Source organism: Haliaeetus albicilla, chromosome 5 (genome assembly GCF_947461875.1).
Source record: "Haliaeetus albicilla chromosome 5, bHalAlb1.1, whole genome shotgun sequence".
NCBI lineage: Eukaryota > Metazoa > Chordata > Aves > Accipitriformes > Accipitridae > Haliaeetus > Haliaeetus albicilla.
In genome coordinates this window covers 27,076,698-27,098,237 of record NC_091487.1, presented here as the reverse complement: position 1 = coordinate 27,098,237, position 21,540 = coordinate 27,076,698, and the positions used below count along the sequence as shown (strand labels likewise).

At 36.3% G+C, this 21,540-nt stretch overlaps 1 protein-coding gene across 3 annotated transcripts in view; it reads left to right on the top strand.

Moving 5' to 3' along the window:
• MIA2 (MIA SH3 domain ER export factor 2) overlaps window positions 1-20,418 on the top strand; it is a 39,470-nt gene extending 19,052 nt beyond the window's left edge. For all 3 annotated transcript variants that reach the window (XM_069783930.1, XM_069783929.1, XM_069783928.1), the window contains 16 exons: window positions 1,945-2,067; window positions 3,092-3,215; window positions 4,035-4,081; window positions 4,279-4,369; window positions 5,666-5,804; window positions 7,762-7,863; window positions 9,193-9,253; window positions 9,586-9,621; window positions 10,588-10,655; window positions 11,360-11,442; window positions 11,802-11,933; window positions 13,836-13,988; window positions 15,364-15,495; window positions 18,302-18,378; window positions 18,789-19,014; window positions 19,854-20,418. In XM_069783930.1, coding sequence (XP_069640031.1) covers window positions 1,945-2,067; window positions 3,092-3,215; window positions 4,035-4,081; window positions 4,279-4,369; window positions 5,666-5,804; window positions 7,762-7,863; window positions 9,193-9,253; window positions 9,586-9,621; window positions 10,588-10,655; window positions 11,360-11,442; window positions 11,802-11,933; window positions 13,836-13,988; window positions 15,364-15,495; window positions 18,302-18,378; window positions 18,789-19,014; window positions 19,854-20,005 — 1,746 coding nt within the window. In that variant the 3' untranslated portion in view covers window positions 20,006-20,418. The remainder of the gene's footprint in view (window positions 1-1,944; window positions 2,068-3,091; window positions 3,216-4,034; window positions 4,082-4,278; window positions 4,370-5,665; window positions 5,805-7,761; window positions 7,864-9,192; window positions 9,254-9,585; window positions 9,622-10,587; window positions 10,656-11,359; window positions 11,443-11,801; window positions 11,934-13,835; window positions 13,989-15,363; window positions 15,496-18,301; window positions 18,379-18,788; window positions 19,015-19,853) is intronic.
• Window positions 20,419-21,540: the final 1,122 nt, after the last annotated feature.

The window sequence follows — 21,540 nt, the reverse complement described above, 5'->3', positions numbered from 1 at the left end:
AGCTTTGTTGCAGTTTTTAATAATTTGAGAACATTTGTGTATATTGTATTTTGCTATGCTTTTTAGTAGATAAATAACCAGATAAGAGTTGATGGAACCTGATAAGGAAAGAAGAGAAAGTATCTGCTTTGCTTATTTATGTTCTCTTTTATGAAGTTGTTGTAAGCATGTGAGTTAGTTTGCTATATTAGAATATGCATATCCCTTTTTATTTTTCTTTCTTACTTTTTTTTAAAGATGGAATTTCACTTATGCTCAAAAGGTAACAAAGGTGTTATTTGTTCACAGAAACTAGAGTACTTTCTTCCTCTGTCCATTTGCACTAATGGGTCATAATCTTCTGGCACATCATAGCTTAAACATAACAGATGTGCTGTCTCAGATTTATGATGTGTCAGAGAGAGGATTGGGCCTTTTAGTTTGAACAAGGGAACTGTTAATAAACTCCAAACTTTCTGTACTTTGTTTTTTTGCAGGAACTTTAGAAATATATATTGCTTCAGCTTATTGCAAATCCTTGCTATTTCTCTTTGTTGTAATTCTTACAGGTATATAAAGTCATATCAATTTATTTTCTCTTTGGCTTCGTGAAGAAGGAATATCTTAATTAGCTTCCCTTTGAGGGTCACAATTAACGATAAAAGTAGTTGCCTGTGTACATCTTCTGAGCAGTATTAGCATAAAGAGTATTTTTGGTTTATCTGTAATACGTAGTTTGCATGATGCTGCAAATTCATATGTGGCCTTTACTGCTTGAAGGGTGCAGTTGTGTGCCAAGTGGGGTTAATCCAATTCTAGTCACATACCTTTTGTTTTATGGCTTCCAGTTTATCTTTGATAAGTAGTGTTCAGGCTTGCTTGTCTATTTGCATGGCAGTTCCCCTGTTTAACTACCATTTTCTGGTTTTATTTTTAGTATAACTGGCTGTTACGTTCTTGTTGCTCAACCTAGTTACTCCTTTCTGTACATTCACTGCTTTTAAATTGGTTGCCTGTTGGGCAACTTTAAGCAATATTCTTTTGAAAGAGACTTAAGATTTTGGTTTTTTTTACTGTACCCCATGTTTTTGTATTGCATGTTTTGTCTTAACAGAAATTTGCATCAGTTCAATTTCATTCTCACACTATGAAGGCATGGTTTAATTAGTTAATATGTTGCAGTGGTTATTCTTAATGAACTGGTGCGTGCTTCAGAGTACTAATCCCTTTACAGCAGTGAAGTATTTTTATGAAATGACATTTTACTAGGGGATGTCTGTAAAATGTGACCTTGGAGTCTACCTGTCTTTTTAGTTAACCACAGTTAATTACAAAGATATACTAGTAAGTGTTGATTACATACAGTTGCTGTGACTTTCATTAACAGGGAAGCTTTTTTAAAATAAAATTTAAAAATTAATTTAAGAGGTATGGAGGAGAGTAGGAAAAATAATGTAGTCTTGCAAGTCATGTGAATTTAAATAGCTGTCTAAAAAGCTTCCTGGTTTTCCTTGCCTCACCAACCTCTTCTAGGTTGAAAAGATACAGGTACAATTTCGGAAGCGTGTATGCATATTGGGAAATGAGTGTTTTCATCCACTCCCCAGTGTTTGTAGCTGTTACACAAATTGTCACAATTTTATATCCATTGCTATTGTCACATCAGGGTTTTTCAAATGAGTGGAATATTAACTGAACTGTTCTTATAAATGTTTAAAAATATCCTAACAACTAATTACAACGGAGAGCTATGGCAGCTAAAGCAACTAGACAATAACAGAAGCCTTACTTTTCACGTTTGAGGTTTCACTGTCTTGTGGTCTATCTCTGTTAATTTTTACTGATGGGTGAGAGATTAAAATTCTGCTTATGTGTAGATAATATATGTAACAGGCTCAAGTACTGTTCATCCTTGATTCTTGGTTGTAATAGGCAATCACACTAATCTGGTATTTCCCTTTTTAGCTTTTACAAGAAGCTGAAGGATGGGGTGAACGATTTAGTGAACTAAATGAACAAACTAAGATGTTTGAATCATCTAAAGCAGATATAGAAGAAGTATTGAAAAATAAAGAGAGTCAAGTCAAGGTAAATTACGACAGCTGGCATTGAATCGAATTATTCAGGCTGATGCTGTCCTGGTTTCGGCTGGGGTAGAGTTAATTTTCTTTCTAGTAGCTGGTATAGTGTTATGTCTTGGATTCAGTATGAGAAGAATGTTGATAACACGCTGATGTTTTCAGTTGTTGCTAAGTAGTCTTTATGCTAGGTCAAGGATTTTTCAGCTTCTCATGCCCAGCCAGTATATAAACTGGGGGGAGGTGGCCTGGGGGGGATGGCTGCTCGGGAACTAATTTGGCATCGGTCGGCAAGTGGTGAGCAATTGCATTGTGCATCACTTGTTTTGTGTATTGCAATCCTTTGATTATTATTGTCATTTTATCATTGTTATTATTATCATTATTATTTCTATTATCATTATCATTATTCTTCCTATTCTCTCCCCCATCCCACTGGGTGGGGGGGAGTAAGTGAGCAGCTGCGTGGTGCTTAGTTGCTGCCTGGGGTTAAACCATGACAGATGCTAATCACCAAGTTCCAAGAAAGTCTAACAACCTCTCCTGGTCTTAATATGCATTAAGATGTTTTGGGTTTTTGTTTGCTGTCTCCATCCTCTAATGTCTTATTTCCTGCTAAGCAAAAAGGTTGCTTAGCAGCACAATGGGGCAGGCTGATAGCCTTGGAAGCCAGCACATTAGATAAGGAAAAACTCTTAGTTCTGGTAGAGTATTTGCATTTTTTTTAACTTGGAGCATGGGAGTTGGGAGTGTATTCTTACATGTGTGTACCTTAAATACACAAGCTCTACTAAAAGCATGCATACTTGGCTATCTGAAAAGTCTTCACAAGGGCACACCTGTTGACCTGCAGGTATATGTTTTAGTAGAAAAAGTAATATCAGGCATCTAGAATCCTGTATATGGCGCTCCCTTAATCTACTAAGGGAACTAAATGAAGGACAGAAATCCTGAAAATGTAATTGTAATGGTAACTACATTTTCATTGCTTGTATTTATTTTACTGTTTGTGTTTTGTGATGGCTTTTTCTTAGTCGCTGACACAATACTTACTGAAGATGAAAGACTGGAGTTCAGCAATAAGAGAAGATGATGACACTGAAGATAATCACTGGGACACAGATATAAAGGGTGAAACAGAGAATGGAGAGCACTTAGGTATGGTTTGTATAGCTTCCCATCTTAAATATTAATTTAATAGCTGTTTTAGAAATACAGAACCAACAAACTTTCAGGAAGGTTGTAACATTAGCTTTGTAGAGTTGGATTTTCAAAAACTCACCCGGTGTTATTCATGTCAAGACAGTTAACTGATCCTTGGACACCTCCAGAATAACAACCTGTGCTACTATTTAGCAGTGTGTGGAAATAGCTAAAGCATACATATTATCATAGAGCAATGTAAAGACTCAGTCTCCTGCAGAATGACTTCAGCCTATGTTAGTATTAAGCAGTGATTCTCGAACATTTTTAGGTGGAAACCTTGCTTTCATTTCTTCTTGAAGCTCGTCCCAGCAGTAGCACTGTGGGTCCTCAGAGCCTAGTTTCTGTTTCCTCCTCCTTACACAGTTGTTACTTGTTGCAGGCAGTATGATAGCACTGGAATCAGATGGGTGTAGATGTGGGTCCCCTCAAAACAGCAGCAGAGAGGAGCCTTTCTTCCTCCTTTTTCTTCCTGCAGCTTCTTCTTACGCTGGTGTTGATTATACAGTAGCGCACATCCTAGTAATCATACAGTGTGTATCAAGCATTTCACTTTTAACATGAGCATTCTGAGTCTGATTGGCAAACAAAGCACTAGAATATAGCGCGCCCCCTCCCCCTCTTTCTCCCCCCCTTTTTCATCCAAGTATGCTATGCCTATCATGGTATGTTGGGGATTGCTTTTTTTATAAAAACAAAATAAAATAATATTAGTAAGCTCTGTCACAAACCGTTTTGTGCTTTTTATGTGACATATTCTATTCTGTCAATCAGATGATCAGCAAAAACGAACTGTAAAGAAATTGATCTATGCTGCAAAGGTATGTGATTTTAAGAAACTTGTGGATGGAAGGGGGGAAACTAGAGGGAATATATGCAATGGTTTTGGTAATTTTAATTGCATGTAGGTATCAGTATCACAGAGTTCAGCACCTTTTAATGTTTAATTAGATATTTTTGCATGCAAACAGTTTTTGGAAATCTTAAAATGCTCATTTTTTAAAAATTTTGATTGTAGTTAAATGCTTGTTTAAAGACCCTGGAAACAGAAAGAGATCAAATGTATTCAAAACTGTCTGATGAAAATAAAGCTAAAGGAGAACTTACAGGTAATTAAATGTTGTTTTGCCTTTAAGATTAGTAAGATGTTGGTTTTGTACAATGATGTTACAGCCTGTAAGTATTGCTTCTAGTAAAAACTGAATTAAGTTTACATTAATAGCTCTACTTGATTTTTAAAATGCCTGTTTGAGTTTAAGTTGCTTAGCTGTTTTAAATATTTGATTTTAGAGGTAAAGCAATCGAAGTTGCTAAAGCACCATTTGCAAATTTTGTTGTACTCTGTTGGAATATTCTATAACTGTTAAGTTATATAATCTTAAAATATATGGGCAAAGTGATGTTAGTAAATATATAATACCTTCTTTACATAATTTCTGGACATGAAACAATGGAGTTTTAGTCTTAAATTTTAAAACCATCTATTAAAAATGGTAGCTTAATTGTAATTAGTTTGTAATGGTTGCAAGCTCAATATTTCTTAAAATCCAAAATATTGCATTTGGAGAATTCAACCTAAAAGCATCTTGCTGTGGTTTTTTCCTTTGTTGTGTAGGACATACTGAAATAAACCTTATGAAATGAAAACATTGCCACTTGAATTCAAATTAAAGCCTGTAATTAGGTATTGCTTTCATAGAAAACAGCCAGCAGAGTAGCCATCATATTTGAATGTACAGTGCTTTGTTATTTGGGTGATCAAATGCTCTGTAAAACTGTATTTTTCAGTTTTTGATAGTCCTTTAAATTGTCTCTTTGTGCTAGTGTGTTTTCCAAATTGATTGTAACTCTGTCCCATAAAGATATTCAAACTTAATTGAAGCTTTCTATGTTTCTTGAAGAGAGGCATAGGAGTAGTAAATAGGAAGAGAAACATGACTGATTTTAATTTGGAAAGATAAGGTAGTTTGACAAATATGAGTTATCCCTTCAGGCTACTAAGCAAGACCTCATGTGGGTAAATCTGCAAGACTGATGGTACTTATTTTACTCCTTTAGTAGAATAATTAGAGTAATAAGAGCCCTGAATGAAAATTTATATTGTGAATTACAAAACTGCATTGTTTTGAAAGAAGCTATACAATTTGGAGCAAAGGCTAGATATGTGCTCAGAGCTGCACTTTGTGGCAGGTAGAGAGTATAGTTGCTGGTTTCCCATAAAAAGGAGCAATACTGCTTCTCAATTTGTATAAATTATTGAAATATATTAACATATTATTGCTTATATTATTAAAGCAACATAGGATCAAAGGTTTTTACAGACTTTTTATATACTAAAATATTGCAGATATTTTAATTTTGTAACTTTTGCATTGTCCCAATATAATTATTTCTCAATTTGATAGAACGTATAGAAAACCTTCAAAGTCAACAAGCTTCCCTGCAGTCTGAAAATGAACGTTTGGAAAGTGAAGTTCAAAAGCTTCAGCAGAAACTTAAAGTAATGACTGAGCTTTATCAAGAAAATGAAATGAAACTACACAGGTGCTGGTTTCTCTTTTTATATTCAATGCCTTCTGTTTGATTTGAATATAACTCCTTGATTTGGGGGGCTGAAAATTATTGAAAATTTGGATACTGCTTTCCAGAGTTTTCTGAATTGTGAAGACCCTGTTATGTTACACCTTCAGGTACATTTATGATCACAGTAATTGTATAGAAATTGTTTCCGTGAAAGTAGTGGTATATTATTTTAGGACTTTTCCACAAGCAAGTACAGAAACAAAGATAAAACAAGAAGTAACAAATTTTTAATCTATAAAATGAGGTGGGTAAAGTTGGAAAGCTTGATTATTTATTTGTTTTTTAATTAAATTAAGATGTGGTGTAATACAGCTATCAAAGTTGCTGAAACAAAGATAATCAGTAGCTGCTTTAACTGTGAGGTATATTTTACATAGTAAAGAGAGCTAGTAATGTCAGTAGAGGGGTGATGCTATATATAAAAGTAAGCTTAGAGTTAAAACGTAGGCCAGCTAACTATTACCAGTAAGCAACATAGAACCTCTGTGTATCAGGCTTTTTCCTCACCAGGAAGGATAGAATATGAGAACTGTACTATCTGCCTCACAGTCAGGATGGTAGCAGGGATTATGATTTACTGACTGAAATCAGAAATATGTTAAGGACTAGAAATAAAGTTGATTGGGATGGGATAGGGCACGTAGTAACCTTCAGAAGTGTGTGTGTGTGGGGGGGGGAGGGAGGGAGCAGAGGGCATCATTTTAGGGCATGATGGTAAAATTACAGTTTTACTAGCCAGAAGTTATTTCTTCAAGTAGCAGATGTAATCTTGAAGGCAGCAAGAGAAGCAGCACAAGTCTTGGTCCTGTACTGAGCAGTATGCGGGACCTTTTTAAAGTATTACTTTCAGTAATCTTCTCTGTAGTATATATATTTGTATAGGTATTTGGCACCTTTGTAGATGCAACAAAACCTAGAAATCCCCTACGTTAACATTTGATTTTAAAAAAAGGGGCGTGGGAGTGTGGTGTGGAGAGTGGAAGGAACCTGTTAAAAAGAAGCTATGATGTGCAGTCAGAAAGGAAAAATGTTTGCAGGCTGGGTAGATGGTATTTAAAAACACCACACTGAAGCTCAGCGAGAGTATGCTGCTTATCAAAGATTTTAGGAAAGCCAAAAAGGAGTGGAGAGAAGCTACCGTGATGAGATAGCAGAATAAGAGGCTATTAGTATTAACAAAGCATCTTTTAAAAAGCTAGCTGTGTTCAAACAAGGGAAATAGAAAAGTGGGAAATGAAGATTGAGTAGAAAAGTTTAAATCATGTTCAAAAGACCCATGATTTAGATAGTTTGATTGCAAAGGACTGCTGGTTACAGGAAAATGACCAGTTTATCCATTCAGGGCTGTATGCAGCAGTAGTACCCACGTGTGTTCCGCAGAATTACCTTGTGCATAATCTGTGGTCTGGAATATGGGTTTTCTCTTCTGTAGTGCCTGATAAGGCATAAAGAAAGAGGAACCTGGAAAGAATTTTTTTTAATAACTGTTTTTTTAATAGCTAATAACAACCTTTTTTCTTCTCTGGAAAATCATTGTAAAATGTAAAAAAAGTACCAGAACATATCACTGAAAGTTAGTGTAGTTTGATTTTTAGTTGTTTGATTTGATTTGTGGCTGCTTACCCCTGACATCCCAAATAGAAATATTCTTTGGGAACATAGATTGTCTTCCAGATTACTTTTAGGAACAGTGGTAATCTAATTGTTTCATATAGAACAGTTAATAAACTAAATAAACTAATACGAATACAAACTAGTGTTATTTATGCCACTTCGTATATTGCCTATAAAACTTTTATCTGGATAAATATCATATATTCATCACACCTAAATAATTGGAGAAGTTTTTCGTGACAGACCAACTACAAAATTGTTGACTTGAAACAGAATTAACCATAGTTTTTGAATTTTCTTAAAGGAAGCTGACAGTAGAAGAAAGAGAACGCCTACAGAAGGAAGAAAAGCTTTCTAAAGTAGATGAAAAAATTAATCATGCTGCTGAAGAACTAAACAGCTACAGGTAATTACAGATTTTAGTTGCTGTAATCACTTGTTCCAAAGTGAACAAAAGGCAGTAGAGAATTAATAAAAACAGCAGCATAAGTGAATGTATTTTCTTCCAGTTTCTTTGTTTTGTGTGTGTTTGTGTGTATGTGCTAGTTTGTGTGTAATAATACACACTAAGGGAGGTTTTGCTTTGTTAAAAAATTTGGGTATGGACGATCGATCATTAGTAACTTTTCTTCCATTAGGATGCTGATTGTATTGACATGTTAGCTTTAATGGAATGGTAGAAGTGGCTCTCTAATCTAGTTCGGTTTATTGAACAGAGATAAAAATATGAAGTTAAGAGAATGCTGTAAAATAAATGCAATGTTCAGTTTTCCTATAGATTGTAACATATTTTTGTTGTATAGTTATAGTATTCTGTTTCTGTATCTCTAAGCCTGTCAAATAGTACTGTTGTTTAGAAATTCTTTACTATAATACTGTGATGTGGGAATATTTTCTGTAGTTGTTTTTTAACTGCTTTGCTCTGTTTTGTCTTGCACCTACTGTGTACCTCTGGTTTGTTTCTGTGGTTTCTCAAACTATGGCATAATTCTTCAATCTGTAATGTATATTCCCCATCTTCCTTCAATGTTTATGGAGGTATTGACTCTAACTGAATGATACTGATCAACAATATTTTCTGAAGAGTAAATTAGATTAATTCTTTCTCTAGAAAGTTCTTGTAGACATTCTTCAGTATTCATACAGGAAGACAGAATTCACCCTTCTTGATTTACTCAGAACGTGAACTTCGTAGACATCTTAATTTTAAAGAGATTATTAATATTGCAAATGGAGTATAACTAACAATGAATGTGTCTTTGGCCTACCTGCTGAGAGAGGGTAGAACCTAGAGAGGCTGTGCACAGGGCAGCCGGCAGCAAAGGTGGCATCATACTTTCTGTGGTCTTGAAATAACTTTAGTGCAAGTGACTGTCCCTCAGGACTGACTGTGGTGGCCTGTAACAGCATGATGCTCCAGCCAGACTGGTACGTTTGCTGAGCTGGGTGAGGCTGGCTGTTAGGCATATGTGGAGGGATATCCTTTGTATTGGAAACATATCACAAACCACTGAAAAGTTGGGGAGGTGTTGGGTTTTTTGGTTCTGTTCGTTTACATTTCAGTTTGCACTAATCTAGGACCTAGAACTTCCACTGCTACTATGATTTTTATGTATTCCATGGACCTAAGTGACAATTCTTAACTATACCTTGTGTTTACCATTGTGTTTACTGTATTTAAAATTACTTTCCTCCACATTTTATTACAATGTCATAAATCCTAATTTTGTTACAGACAGCGAGCAAAAGATCTTGAAGAAGAGCTGGAAAGAACCATTCGTTCTTACCAGAATCAGGTATGTGCTTTGTGTTACTTACCATCTATGCCAAGCAGGAGGGATGTTATTGCAACTGAAATACCACTTTCAGCTAGGTTGTGATGCTGTATTTGGCTTGGTTTTGTTGGGTGTTTTTTTGCTCCCTGCACCGCCCCAATGCTGTGTGGTTTTGACTGACACAATTTCATAGCAGAGATCACCAGATAACGTTTTAATAAAGTTAAATTTTAAGTTTAGATGTCTCATTACAAATTATCCACACATGTTAAATTTATTGATACGAGCATATACTCAATCTTAAGTTTTCTTTTTTTACATGATAATGATCTAATGAAATCTCTCTATCACAGATTACTTCACATGAGAAAAAAGCTCACGATAATTGGGTAAGTTCCAGCTACTGAATTTTCTGAACTTTGTGTGTCTTCTTTTTCCATGATTTGAATAGCTTTCTTTATCACTTATTTGTTTCTTATTAAAAACAGATAATCAAAATTAACTCTAACCTGTCACCTTTAAACGTACAGTTTTATTGCAGAAATACACAAAAGCATGTTAAAAATACTTCTATCATATAAAATAGTTGGAATAATTAAGCTGGATAGCAATGAGCACAGTAGAATGATATTACAATATTATTTGCTGTAGCAATAAATCTGCTGGAATAACATGTTACCACTTAACAAATGTGTGACATTTTGCTAATAATAAAAGCTTTTGGCCTTGTTTCAATGCCATTTTAGTATTTTCCGTGGATGTACTTCACTCCTTTTATCTACTAATAGAAAATGTTATGTCCTGTAAGAACAGTATGTTCCATTGACAGCTTCCTGAGAATGTTGCCACAAAATCCATTTTTGCCTTTTTTCCCAAACAAGAAACTTATTAAAATATCTCCTGACTAATACATTCTTCAGTTTCACGGAATAGTCTGTATAAGATAGAACCCTGTTAAAAGCTATGGCACTTCATGGTCATAATTTTACAGTTTTTAACTATATGATTTTAACATAAAACTTTCTTATATAAAATTTGAGGCTTTAAATCTTGTACATATTCTGTAGATGCTTCAAAGCAGCTATAGCCAAAGAATTTAATTTCTGCAGTTTTAAGAACATGCAGAAAGCCATATCATTCCTCAAAAATTTGTGTAGTAGAGCTGCTAATGCCATTTGGTGACGTATGTGAGGATCTGTTTCATATGCTTTATACACAAGTCATATCTTGTGAAAATACAGGCCACATGCTTCAGATAGAAAAAAATTTCTTGGATCTAGGACCCGTCACATTTATGAAGCATTTAATTAATAAATAATAATATCTAAGCATCTGATTTTTGTCCCTCCCCAAAGCTGACAGCCCGAGCAGCTGAAAGACACCTCAATGATATAAAAAAAGAAAATGCACATAACAGACAAAAGTAAGTGCAATTCTGATCTAATTCTAAACAAATGCAGTTTGGCATGTGAGTATGTTTTGGATTTATGCAATTTGATGTTGTCTAGACCTGTGTTAATCAATTGTGGCCCGAACAGGGCAGAGAGAACACAGTGTTCCATTGGAGTTCTGAAAGAAAGGGAGTCATTTGAGCATTCCTGTAAAGATAACATGAAAGAACTTAAGAACTATGTGAAATATTGAAATATTTCAGGAAAGAAGCAGAAGGTAGTACTAGAACTCAAAGAGTTTGGGGGTTTGTTTTTTTGTTTGTTTGTTTTAAATAAGTGTGTATCAACCAGATGTCATGGTTACCTCATGATTTTACAGCTTATCTCAGAGGTTAATACTGGGCTAACAGATCAGGTGGTGGTGGTTGGGAGGAACCTTTAGGTGTTAATACTTGGAATGCAATTTAGAGTACTCATGAGAATAATATGCTAGGAATTGTGACATCTAACATGCCACTTCAGCTTCTGAATTACAGTTTAAATACAGCAGCATAGAGAAACACTTTAAGGATTTCTTAAGTTCAGAGTTCTGTGACATCCTTTGTCTTTTTATTTAGGGAGTAAAATACCTTGCTTCATTAACCCTTTAAGTAGAAAGCCTAGCAGTAAACAGTGCAGTCCGGTAAAACTTTTGCACTTCTTGGTTATTTACTTGTTTTTTGTTGTTTATTTGCAGATTAACTGAAACAGAATTTAAACTTGACCTTTTAGAAAAAGATCCTTATGCTCTTGATGTTCCAGTTAGACCATTTGGCAGAGGTACAGTATTGAATTGTAAAATAGAGCCTAATTATTTTGGTATATGGTTTTGTTTTCCAAGACCACACGCATGTAATTGTTTGAAAACTATCTTGGCCATGTGTATGTGCAAATAAGTAATTTAAAAAAATAATTGGGTCATAAGTGACTCTAGGTCATGTCGAGTATTTTGTTGAAACTAAGAGTGTTTGTAGTATCGATGAGAGTAGACTAGGAATATGATACACATGGTAATTAGAACACAATTTTCATTTCACTTATACAATTTAGTTTTAAACTTCACCTGAGAAGTTAATTACTTTATACACTTTGCTAAACTAAATATTGTGAACTTGAGTATTTTGTTTTAACTGTTCCAGAGCATTCCCCATATGGACCCTCACCAATGGGCCGGCCTTCATCTGAAACAAGAGCTTTTCTTTCCCCTCCAACTTTATTGGAGGGTCCTTTAAGGCTTTCACCTATGCTTCCAGGTGGAGGAGGAGGAAGAGGTACAATCTTAAACTTGAAAATATATCTATTCTGGATTTCTCTCTCCTCTACTATAAACCTGTCACACCTTTTCCTCTTGCTGGTGACAAGAAGTGTTAAAACAACCAATTCAATATCAATAGTTAATTGGACAAACTCTTCCTGTTTTTCAACTTGCTTCTAAAGCTGTCTAATGTGTAACAGTACAATAGAAACCTTAGTTGTTGCTAGTAGGTTGGTCAGTGGATTCATTTTAGAAGCATAGATTGAGAAAAGTGAAAAGCCCAACTTAATCAGTCTTGTTTTATTTCTTGGACAAATGGGGTTCTGCTGAAATAAACTTAGGATTTTAAAGTGAACAAGAGTCGATTAGTTTTCTGAAGAAAGAATACTGCCACTTCCATCTCATTGGTCTACAGTCGGTGAAAGAAGAAGAGGGTACCTGTGTTGTCAAAAGCATGAGAGAGTTTTATTGGGGGTCATGATACTAGAAAGTTACTGATTCAGTAAATTGTTTTCCTCCCTTTGTTCTAAATTTGAGGCAGTCGTATATGTGGAGACAGTTTCTTCCCTAGTGATAAAAGGGACCAGGAAGGTTGTGTGCAAGGAGTAAAATTTGGAGATTGAGGAGTAGGTGAAAGCAAGCCGTGATGTCAGGGGTTGTAAGAGAAGAAAACCACTGTTCCTTCATGTTTTTGATGTTGATGGAAATAGTGTCGATAAATGCTAGAGTGGAGTTCAGCATCTGTTACAGGTAATAAAGAAGCTCTACTACTGTTAAACCTGTTGAAACCTGTACTTATTTCATGGGAAATATGTCTAAATGTCTCATCTGTAAGGATTTCACTAATCAACAGTGATTTTTAAAGATCACCATGGCCTATTTATTTACTTTAATTCTTTGTAAAAAGCATATCCAGGTGCACATGAAAGTTGATTCATTTTTCTAAGTCAGAAAAGCTTGAGATTGGATGTTCAGCAGTAGCTGTACCACACGCAAACAAAATCATACTTGACAATTTATTTGTATAGAGGCAGTAAGTAATGAAACTGAGCTGTCCAATGTATCTTTAAACTGTAGCTCAGCTGTTGCTGGTGAAGAAGACTAAAAACTGGATTTCAGGATGCAGTATTAACAAGGCAAGAGACTATGCAAAGGCTTAACTACTGCCTATTTCACAATGGAGCACTAACATAACTTCAGCAGATTAAACAAATGATGTGTTTAAATAATGTCAGCTACAGAGCAATTATAGTGCTCATCTGATTTTGTACAAGACACGAAATGGCTTCAAATCTTAGGTTGAATTTTAGGATAGAGAATTAGAGAATGATACCAGAATTCAGTACTTCTGTCAGTTTTTTCAGAACAAATCTATTTTAAAGGAAGCTTGCAACTTAAAATCACTCATTGTTACAGTTTCTCTTGCCTTTGGTTATGTGTTGACCTGGTCTTCTCTTATTTTTTTTCTTGACTAAAGAATTAGAAAGAACCAGAAGAATGTTGAATGTAACGCGGCTATTTTCTTACGATGAGGGTATTAACTTCCAGTGCGCTAATTTTTAGTTTGATTAGCAGCAGTTTTTTTAGCACTGAGAAGAAGATTTATTGTGAGGGCACTAGTTTCTCTGATTTGAATGAACTGAAACTCTTAAAATGATTATTTTTTTAAAAAAAATTGCAGGTACTCTTGGTTGCACTACTGTTGAACTAAGACTTTTTCATTCCAAACAAACCTTTTAAACACTTCTAGTAAACATAACAGCAAACAGCTGGAGAGTCCTGTGGAGCCATGCGCCTCTCATATCTTGACAGTGTTGGTGTTCTGTGATTTATTTTACTATTTTCAGACTTAATGAAGAAAGCCATAATAGAGGATTTAAAATACCTGGGTAAATAGCTATCTGATTTCTTCGATTAGGATCCAGAGGACCAACTGCCATGTATGAAGGTGGTAATGAAGGAGGAGAGCTGAGTTCTGACAGATTAACTGATCCCCACAGACCACCATCAGATACTGGATCCCTGTCTCCTCCTTGGGACAGAGAACGCAGGATAATTCTGCCTCCACCAGGTATAAAAATCTGCTTAGCTACTGTATCTATGGAAAAGTGAAGTTATTGACTTGCAGTGTGTATATTTAAGTATTTTTTGCTTAAAAATATGAAATGTTTTCTTGGAACTGCACGTGCAACTGCACTGGAAAGGGTTTTTTAATAATGGGGTTTTTCCCCTTCTTGAATGGTGTGGTTCGCTTGCATTTCTTCTATGCTATTTTTTAAATATATATTGGTACTAGCAGTGTACAATCAGCTGTTTGGTTTCATCATTTTACTGGGGGTTTGCTTAGTGCCTTAAAAGACCTGTCTGGGCTGGATAATTGCTAAGAGATCTGCGAAGGTAAAAAGTTTTAATGGTACATTAGCCTTAAATAAATAAATAAAAGCTAATGTTGAAAAATACTGGTTTTTTCAAAAAACATTTATATTAATTATACAGGAGTACCATGGTACAGTCATCATGTTCGGTACATATTTTTATGTTGATGCTGCCTCTTTAATAATTAACAACAACAAAATCAGTCTTCACTCTCACTTCTTCAGCTAAACGTCTGTATTGCACATTATCACTCAAGACAGAGATGAATCAAAGAGGGTACTGCTGATATTTCTCAAGTAAACAATGCAGGGGGAAGGACAACCTTCCTGTACACCAGTAATAAAGAAGCAAAAATGCTACAAGTTAAAAAAATTTTTACAAATTAGGTAGACAGATTAAAGTACCTCACTTATTAGATGCAGCAAGCGATACTGTAGTTGCTACACATCTGTGTGAAAGCCTGATTATAAAACTCAAAGTCCACTCAGGATGCAGCTTATAATTTTCCAGATCTGATCTATTGACAGGATAATGCAGAGAGGTTGTCTTGTTTCCTTGAGCTTTGTTCTTACCCCATTTTTGCTCTTTGATTTCACTGATACAGTTTGTCTTGTAGCTGCATGATTGATTGCTAGATCTGATGCAAGGAAGTTGGTGGAAACACATTACAGCACTATGAAGCATAACAGAAAACAGCACTCATCTAAGAATGGCTTAAAATGTATAGTACCTTATTTTGCCTTTGACCTTCATCGCTATGCTGAACCTTTGTTTCAAAGCCCTGCTGTTTATGACTTAGGCAATCATAACTTTCAAAATTCTACTGTATGTTAAACCAAAAATCAATGAACTTTCTCTTTTGCAGCTCCTTAGAAACATAAGTTATAGTACATACTTGGTGGGATTCCTATGTTTGGGGTTTTTTGAAATTTGTTTTCTCATCCTGGTTAATAGTCACTTTGGATATTTACAAGACCATAAGATATCCGGAGTATTTTGCTGGTGTAAAATTATATGGAATGGGGGGAATAAATCTTCATTGACCTGTTTTGTGATCTCTTCAATGTTAGGTGAGCCTTACACTGATCCAGTTCTTCCTCCTCGAAGACAAGAAAGATTTTTCCCTAATCCTCCAAATACTGGAAGACTTTCTGGACCAGCAGAACTACGAACTTATAATGTGCAGTCTTTTGATAAAACAGGTGGGAATTGCTTCCTTGATACTATCAAATGGAGAATCTCAGTGTAAGTCGACTATGTGTAGTAGCCTTGGTAAGACGACAACTTTATAGCTACCACAGACCTGATGTTCCATTGTGTAAAAACATTTTAACACCTGCTAGCCTTTCCCTCTTATCAACAACAGCAGTTTCTTTTGTCAGGTGGATGGGATTCAGTGAATGGTAGTCATGAGGTATTTTTTTGTCCACCTTCACTGTTCTGTATGTTAACCATTCAGGATTGGCCTTGAGTCTGTTTTGGCCCCTCCCATGAGGCTCACTACAGCTTTAAAATATCACAAACCCACACTTGCATTGCCATGCCATATTTGGTAAAGTTAGAAAGAGTTAGAGTCAATAAGACCAAAAGAATAACAGCAAAATTTTCAAATATCTGCTGGCTTTGTGTACTGAAGTAGTAGAAGGTCCTGAGGTCTCCTCCTTCAAACTAATTACCATACTTGCAGCTTTTTGTAGTTCACAGTGCAGTTGCCCCCAACTTAATCACACATTTCACTGACCCAAGTACCATTTGTTTTAAACTGGCCAATTACATAAATTGTAGTTTGTGATACTTAGCAACAGCCAGAAGCTCAGAGGTAAAGTTTTGGTGACTTAAACCTCATCACTGAAACAGTTTAAGAGCTTAAAGCCCTAATACTTATTAAGCAGTTTTCATCCTTATTTAATGCCTAGTAAATCACATGTGTCTGATTGATCAGCTAGGCTGAAGTCATTAAACTCACAACAGAAACTTTGCCACCTGGTATTCAGTTACTCCTATGATTAGTAGTAAGTTACCATCTTTGTTGCCCAGTTTCTGGCAATAGGAGAGAGAACCTTTGTTACTTGGTGTGTAATGTGAGAACTGGGAATGCTGAATTCTGTTTCAGGTTGAAGGTTCAGGTTTTACAGGGAATTTTTCTCTACTGGAAGACAATTCTGTTCCTGTACAGCCACTCAACCTTCCTACCCTCTTTCCCAAGCCTCTCTTTGTTTCACTTCTGCTTTCTAATAGTTTGTGTTCCACTGAGGTCTTTCTTCTAGCACCTGAATGCTGACTGAAGGACAGGAGAGGTACACTGTCTTTGCAGTCACTTGTTGCATCCATTTTTACCCTTTTCTTCAGCTGCTGGCAAGCAACAATTAAAAAAAAAAAAAAAAAAAAGCTGTATTCAGTTCTTGGGCAGTTCAAAACTTACTTAATGGAAACAGGGTTTTGGATAACCTTGGTGCCAGCATTTAGCAGGTCATGAAGCATATGTGAATCTTGCTTTTTAGAGGCATGTAATTTCACTAGACTTGGGTGAGTATTTGTAAAAATAGCAAAAAAACTCCAACAAATTGAAAGAAAAAGAACCTACCCCATCCAGCACATGCCATGTGACTTCAGAACAGCAACATGTCTCACAGTACTGAATCCAGGCTCCAGCTCCAAAGAGTGAATAAGCAAGATGATCAAAATGTTATTTAAAGTGAACAAAATAATAGGCATTTTCCTAAGCTGGGGTGACTAACTCTACAAAAATGAAATTTCAACTTGAGGCAGGTACCTGGAGCAGCAAACTTCTGGTCAGAAAGAAGGGTTAAAGCTTGACACAGTTTGTGAGCAACTTTACAGGGATTTAAAATGCAAAGGGTTATGCAACCTAAGTATCAAGGCATGAATATTCCGTGTATGACACAAGCAGTTGAAATGCTTCAGATTGTTAAGTAACTGTATCTTCAGCAAAGGCAGGGCCTGCTTGAAATGACAAGTAATTTAGATTTTTGGAAAAGACCTATCTGTTCGTTGAGAAAAGAGCTTTGTTTTCTTCAAAGAAGAGATACAACATGTAGATGAAAAATCTGTGATGTGTGAGAATTATGGTTTCAGTCTTGTGCTTTTTAGTATTATTGTCTTTAATCCAGGCAGACGTGTAAGAAAGCAGTATTTTTCAAATCTTGGAGGGGGGTGGGTTTTTTGGTTGTTCTTTTTGTTTGTTTGTTGTTTTGGGTTTGTTGGTTGTTTTGTTTGTTTGTTTTTGTTTTTTAAGAAAGGAGTACCTTTAGTGTATATATTTGTAGTATATTTATATCCAGTCAGATTCTCCTCTGACAATTCCCTTTAATAATTTTCTTCAGTTGTTACTGAAAATACTTGTTCTCAGGGATGTATAAAGGTAAAAACACTGAAGTTCCTATTTATCTCTTAATTTATAAAGTGAGTATAGCAAATATGAGGATGATTATTCTCATTTCTGAATGCTTATCCAGAAATGATGCAGTTCTGAAAGTGTCCTTAATGTTTAGCAACTAAGGAAGGAATCAGTTTTTGTCAGAATTGAATAGGATTGCTGTTAAGCTCTATGCCAAGAGCGTATCATAGTGCAGTCAGTCCTAGAGTGGGACTTAGCAAAGAAAGAATTAGCAGGAGGGAGGGGAACAAGGGAACTGCTACAGTAATATTATGTATCGCTAGGAAAATGGACTTGTAACTTCTAAAAAAAAAACCAAAACTAAAATAGAAGAAAAAGGCTTACTTGTATACAAGAAACTCTGGTAAAAGCTGCAACCTTGTAATGCATATGCAATCTGTACAGAAGTTGGAGAAGATACTTAAACATAGCTTTGTGTTCCTCTGTTGTCTTTCGGTCTGCCTGCAGAACAGTTGCTTGGTACAGCAATACTTTTTTTTTTTTTTTTTTTTCCCCCTTGCCTATATATCCTGATTTCAGAAAAAATACTGAAATCAGTGGTGGAAAAAAGGAGGTCAGCACTGAATAACTTGTTTAACTTTTGCTTACAGATGGACAAACATCTTCAGAAAATAGCCCACGAACAGAACCAAGTGGAAATGGGATGAAAGACCATTCTAACTTTAGTGTAAGTAGCCAAACAGACACTTGATTTAAAGAAGCTTTAATTTTCTGTAAAATGTTTAGGAAAATTTGTCTCTAGTGCATTGGTCATGTTATATTGCACTGTGCCATCCAAATTATAAAATTATTTTTACGTTATCACAGCACTTACTATCTTGTGAATTAATTTTTATGTATGACTAATATAACCCCTGCTGAAAACTAATTGTAACACAAAAGATGAAACTATGGTCAAGCTGATGGTCAGTGCACATAGATAGCCTTGCTCACAATTATGCTGTAGCTAAGGCAGAGTTGGAACTAGCTGTTAGCTAGTGCGACAGTCTACATCAAAGTGGGTCTGATGGGATTGGAGATGTTGCCTCTCCTCATCCCTTTCCCTAAGCTAACTTCCCTGTTTTCACTGTATTGCAGAACTCGCTACCTGATCCGTCGCTGACATCTGAAAGTGAAGCCATCAGTTCAGGGTTTGCTCCTCCACCTTTCCCTCCAGTCAGACCACCGTTGATGCCTGTGGATCCTAGAGCACCTTTCATGAGACGAGGACCTCCTTTTCCTCCCCCTCCTCCTGCTGGCATGTATGGACCACGTGAATGTTTTCCAGTACGAGACTTTGGGCTTCCGCGCCCTCCACTGCCAAGTACGTAGTTTTTGCCAGCATTTATTTTAAGTTGATGAACATAAGTGCTTTGTGCAGGTAGCGAGTTACCACACTGGGTGAATATCTACATCTTTATTTGAATACTACTTCTCAATTCAACTAACAGGGAGCATCTTTTCTGATTAAGGTTAATGGCATTGTACACTTTCTTTTTCACAATTGCTCCTATTGACAATGTTTTTACAAATACTAGCTTTGGCTGGAAAATACGCATACACATACTGTTCAGGATTTAAAAGGTTCTTTTTTGGGGTAGGAAAGCAAGTAGTGCTTACCTTAATCCTTTTCCTCCTACGAGGTTGCATCATATATAAATCTTAGCTTCACCCTTTATCTTTGAGGTATGCTAGTGTCCATGCAAAGGTATGCATTTGGGACATACCTGTTAATTGTTTTTCCTTGGAGCTTGTGTTAGCTTGCATTAGTGGAGCAAGATCTAAGTACCAAACTGAAGGGCTTCTTTCTGCCTCCTGCTGTTCTGTGATTAACCTGTGAAGAACTAAGCCATTTATCTTCTAAAGGATCTGTAAAGTATGACAGCCAAGGGCTGCTACAGCAGACCAAAGGTGATGGTGGCAGCAGCAGCCCATTAACAGACAGTGACTGGCTGCTGCTGTGAGCCTGTCACAGGTAACTTCTGAGAAAAGTGATCGTTTTGTCCTCCTCCTTAGCATCTTTGTCTCCTTGGAGCATAACACTTAACCTGGGTCTACTTTGTGACTTCTATTTAGGCAGGCCATATATGGGGTAGGAGGAGCAGGTATATGTGTTTACTGTTGTGATTGATATTAACTTGGACCACTCTGATTCTCCTGCAGTAAGAAATCCATTTCCAATGAGATCTTATCCTCACTATCCACCTCAACGACCTGGATTTTTGCCTCCACCCCCTCCTCCTGAAAATAGAGTTGAGCCACCTCAGCTAAATCCATCAGCTGTAGAACAACCAGAACCAAAGCAGGAGACTTGACAGAGATATTTGAGCAATGAAGCATTTCTGTACTCTCCTAAAGGCATTCTCCCTTGTGTTAAGTAACCATTGTTACTTAGGTATATATAAACTACTTTGCTCAAATTGAAGCTTAATAGAAAATTCTCAGGATAGTATTTTGTAAATAAAGAATTAAATAAGTATGAATATTGTGAATAAGTGATTTCCATTGTACGATAGCCATTTTAATTTAAGTATTTCTAACTTGAGTAATCTCTTCAGAGGTGTATAAAATTGTCATGTGAACTGTATTTTAAAAGTCCAGCTGCTTTGTCCTTGTTTAGCTGTACAGGGAATCTCTCTGCATGCCAAAAGTGATGTTTGCTGCTTTATGAATAGAATGTGAAAACAAATTGAAACAGGTAATAAAAGTCTACTGAAAATGAAGGCAATGTCACTGTTAACACAGTACTATAGAAGCAGTTGAAGTGAAGAGGAATTACTATCATTCCCTACTACATACATACTCTGTTAATGACCTCATAGGTAATCTTTCAGCTGTCCCAGCTTTGCAGAATAGCAGTTAGACCTACCACTGCAGTGGGAGGGAGCTGGAAGTGGAAACACAGAGCAACTCTACCCTCACTCTTCAAAACTGATAGTGTGGGGGGTAGTGTTTTATTGAAGATGTGTATATGGGTTTTTTGATGGCATGGGCAGAAGGAGTCATAGCTACGTGATGCTTCAGCACCACCAGAACCTTGCAGAACTATTACTAAGTTTTTTTACTGTCTCAACATGGCATTTGGGAAGCTGGGTGGCAGAAAAAAACCACTTCCCACTTCCTTCAGCTCTAACTTCAGAAACTACTCAGGATTTATCAGTGAAATGGGCACACAGGCTGGGGCAGGAAATGGCTGTAAGCAAGCTTATCCCAACACCTTGTACAGATAATTAAAACTGCAGTGCAAGGTAGAATTTCTTTTTTGTCTGGCAAGCACAGAAGGAAGTATACCAAATACACTTAAAAAAAACCAACAGAGAACTTGCTGTTGTGGCAAACATTTAAAAAACCCAAACAAACATGATTTTAAACATGAATTATGTCCATGAACAGTTTGTAGTGATTGCTAGGCTTTGCAAAAAAGGAGAATTAAAAAAATATGAGAGGTGGGAAGCTAGAGCATTAATGATTTTGTTGCCTATAAAAGGATTTAGTGTGTTGACTCATTCACCTTTTCACATCAAGTTACCATTTGCTTCTTCCCTTGTGGTAGCAGCCATCACAGCAGGCACAGTGCACTTACCAGGGCACAGGTGGGCATACTGATGCTCTCTGCTAGATCAGGACAGAGCCTAGCTCTGTTTTTACTGACTATCATACAGTCTAAAGACTTCTGCTAGAAGCTGTTGGCTGTTCTGACAGTTTGGCTTCAGCCTAAAAACCATGTAATTACTCACAATGCAGTAATTTGGTACAGGACCCTTTAAGATAAAGAAGGAAACTGTTTCTAGACAAGCCCCCACTGGCACGGGCAGTTCAACTGCCATTCCCCTGTTCTCTGTGTGCGCAC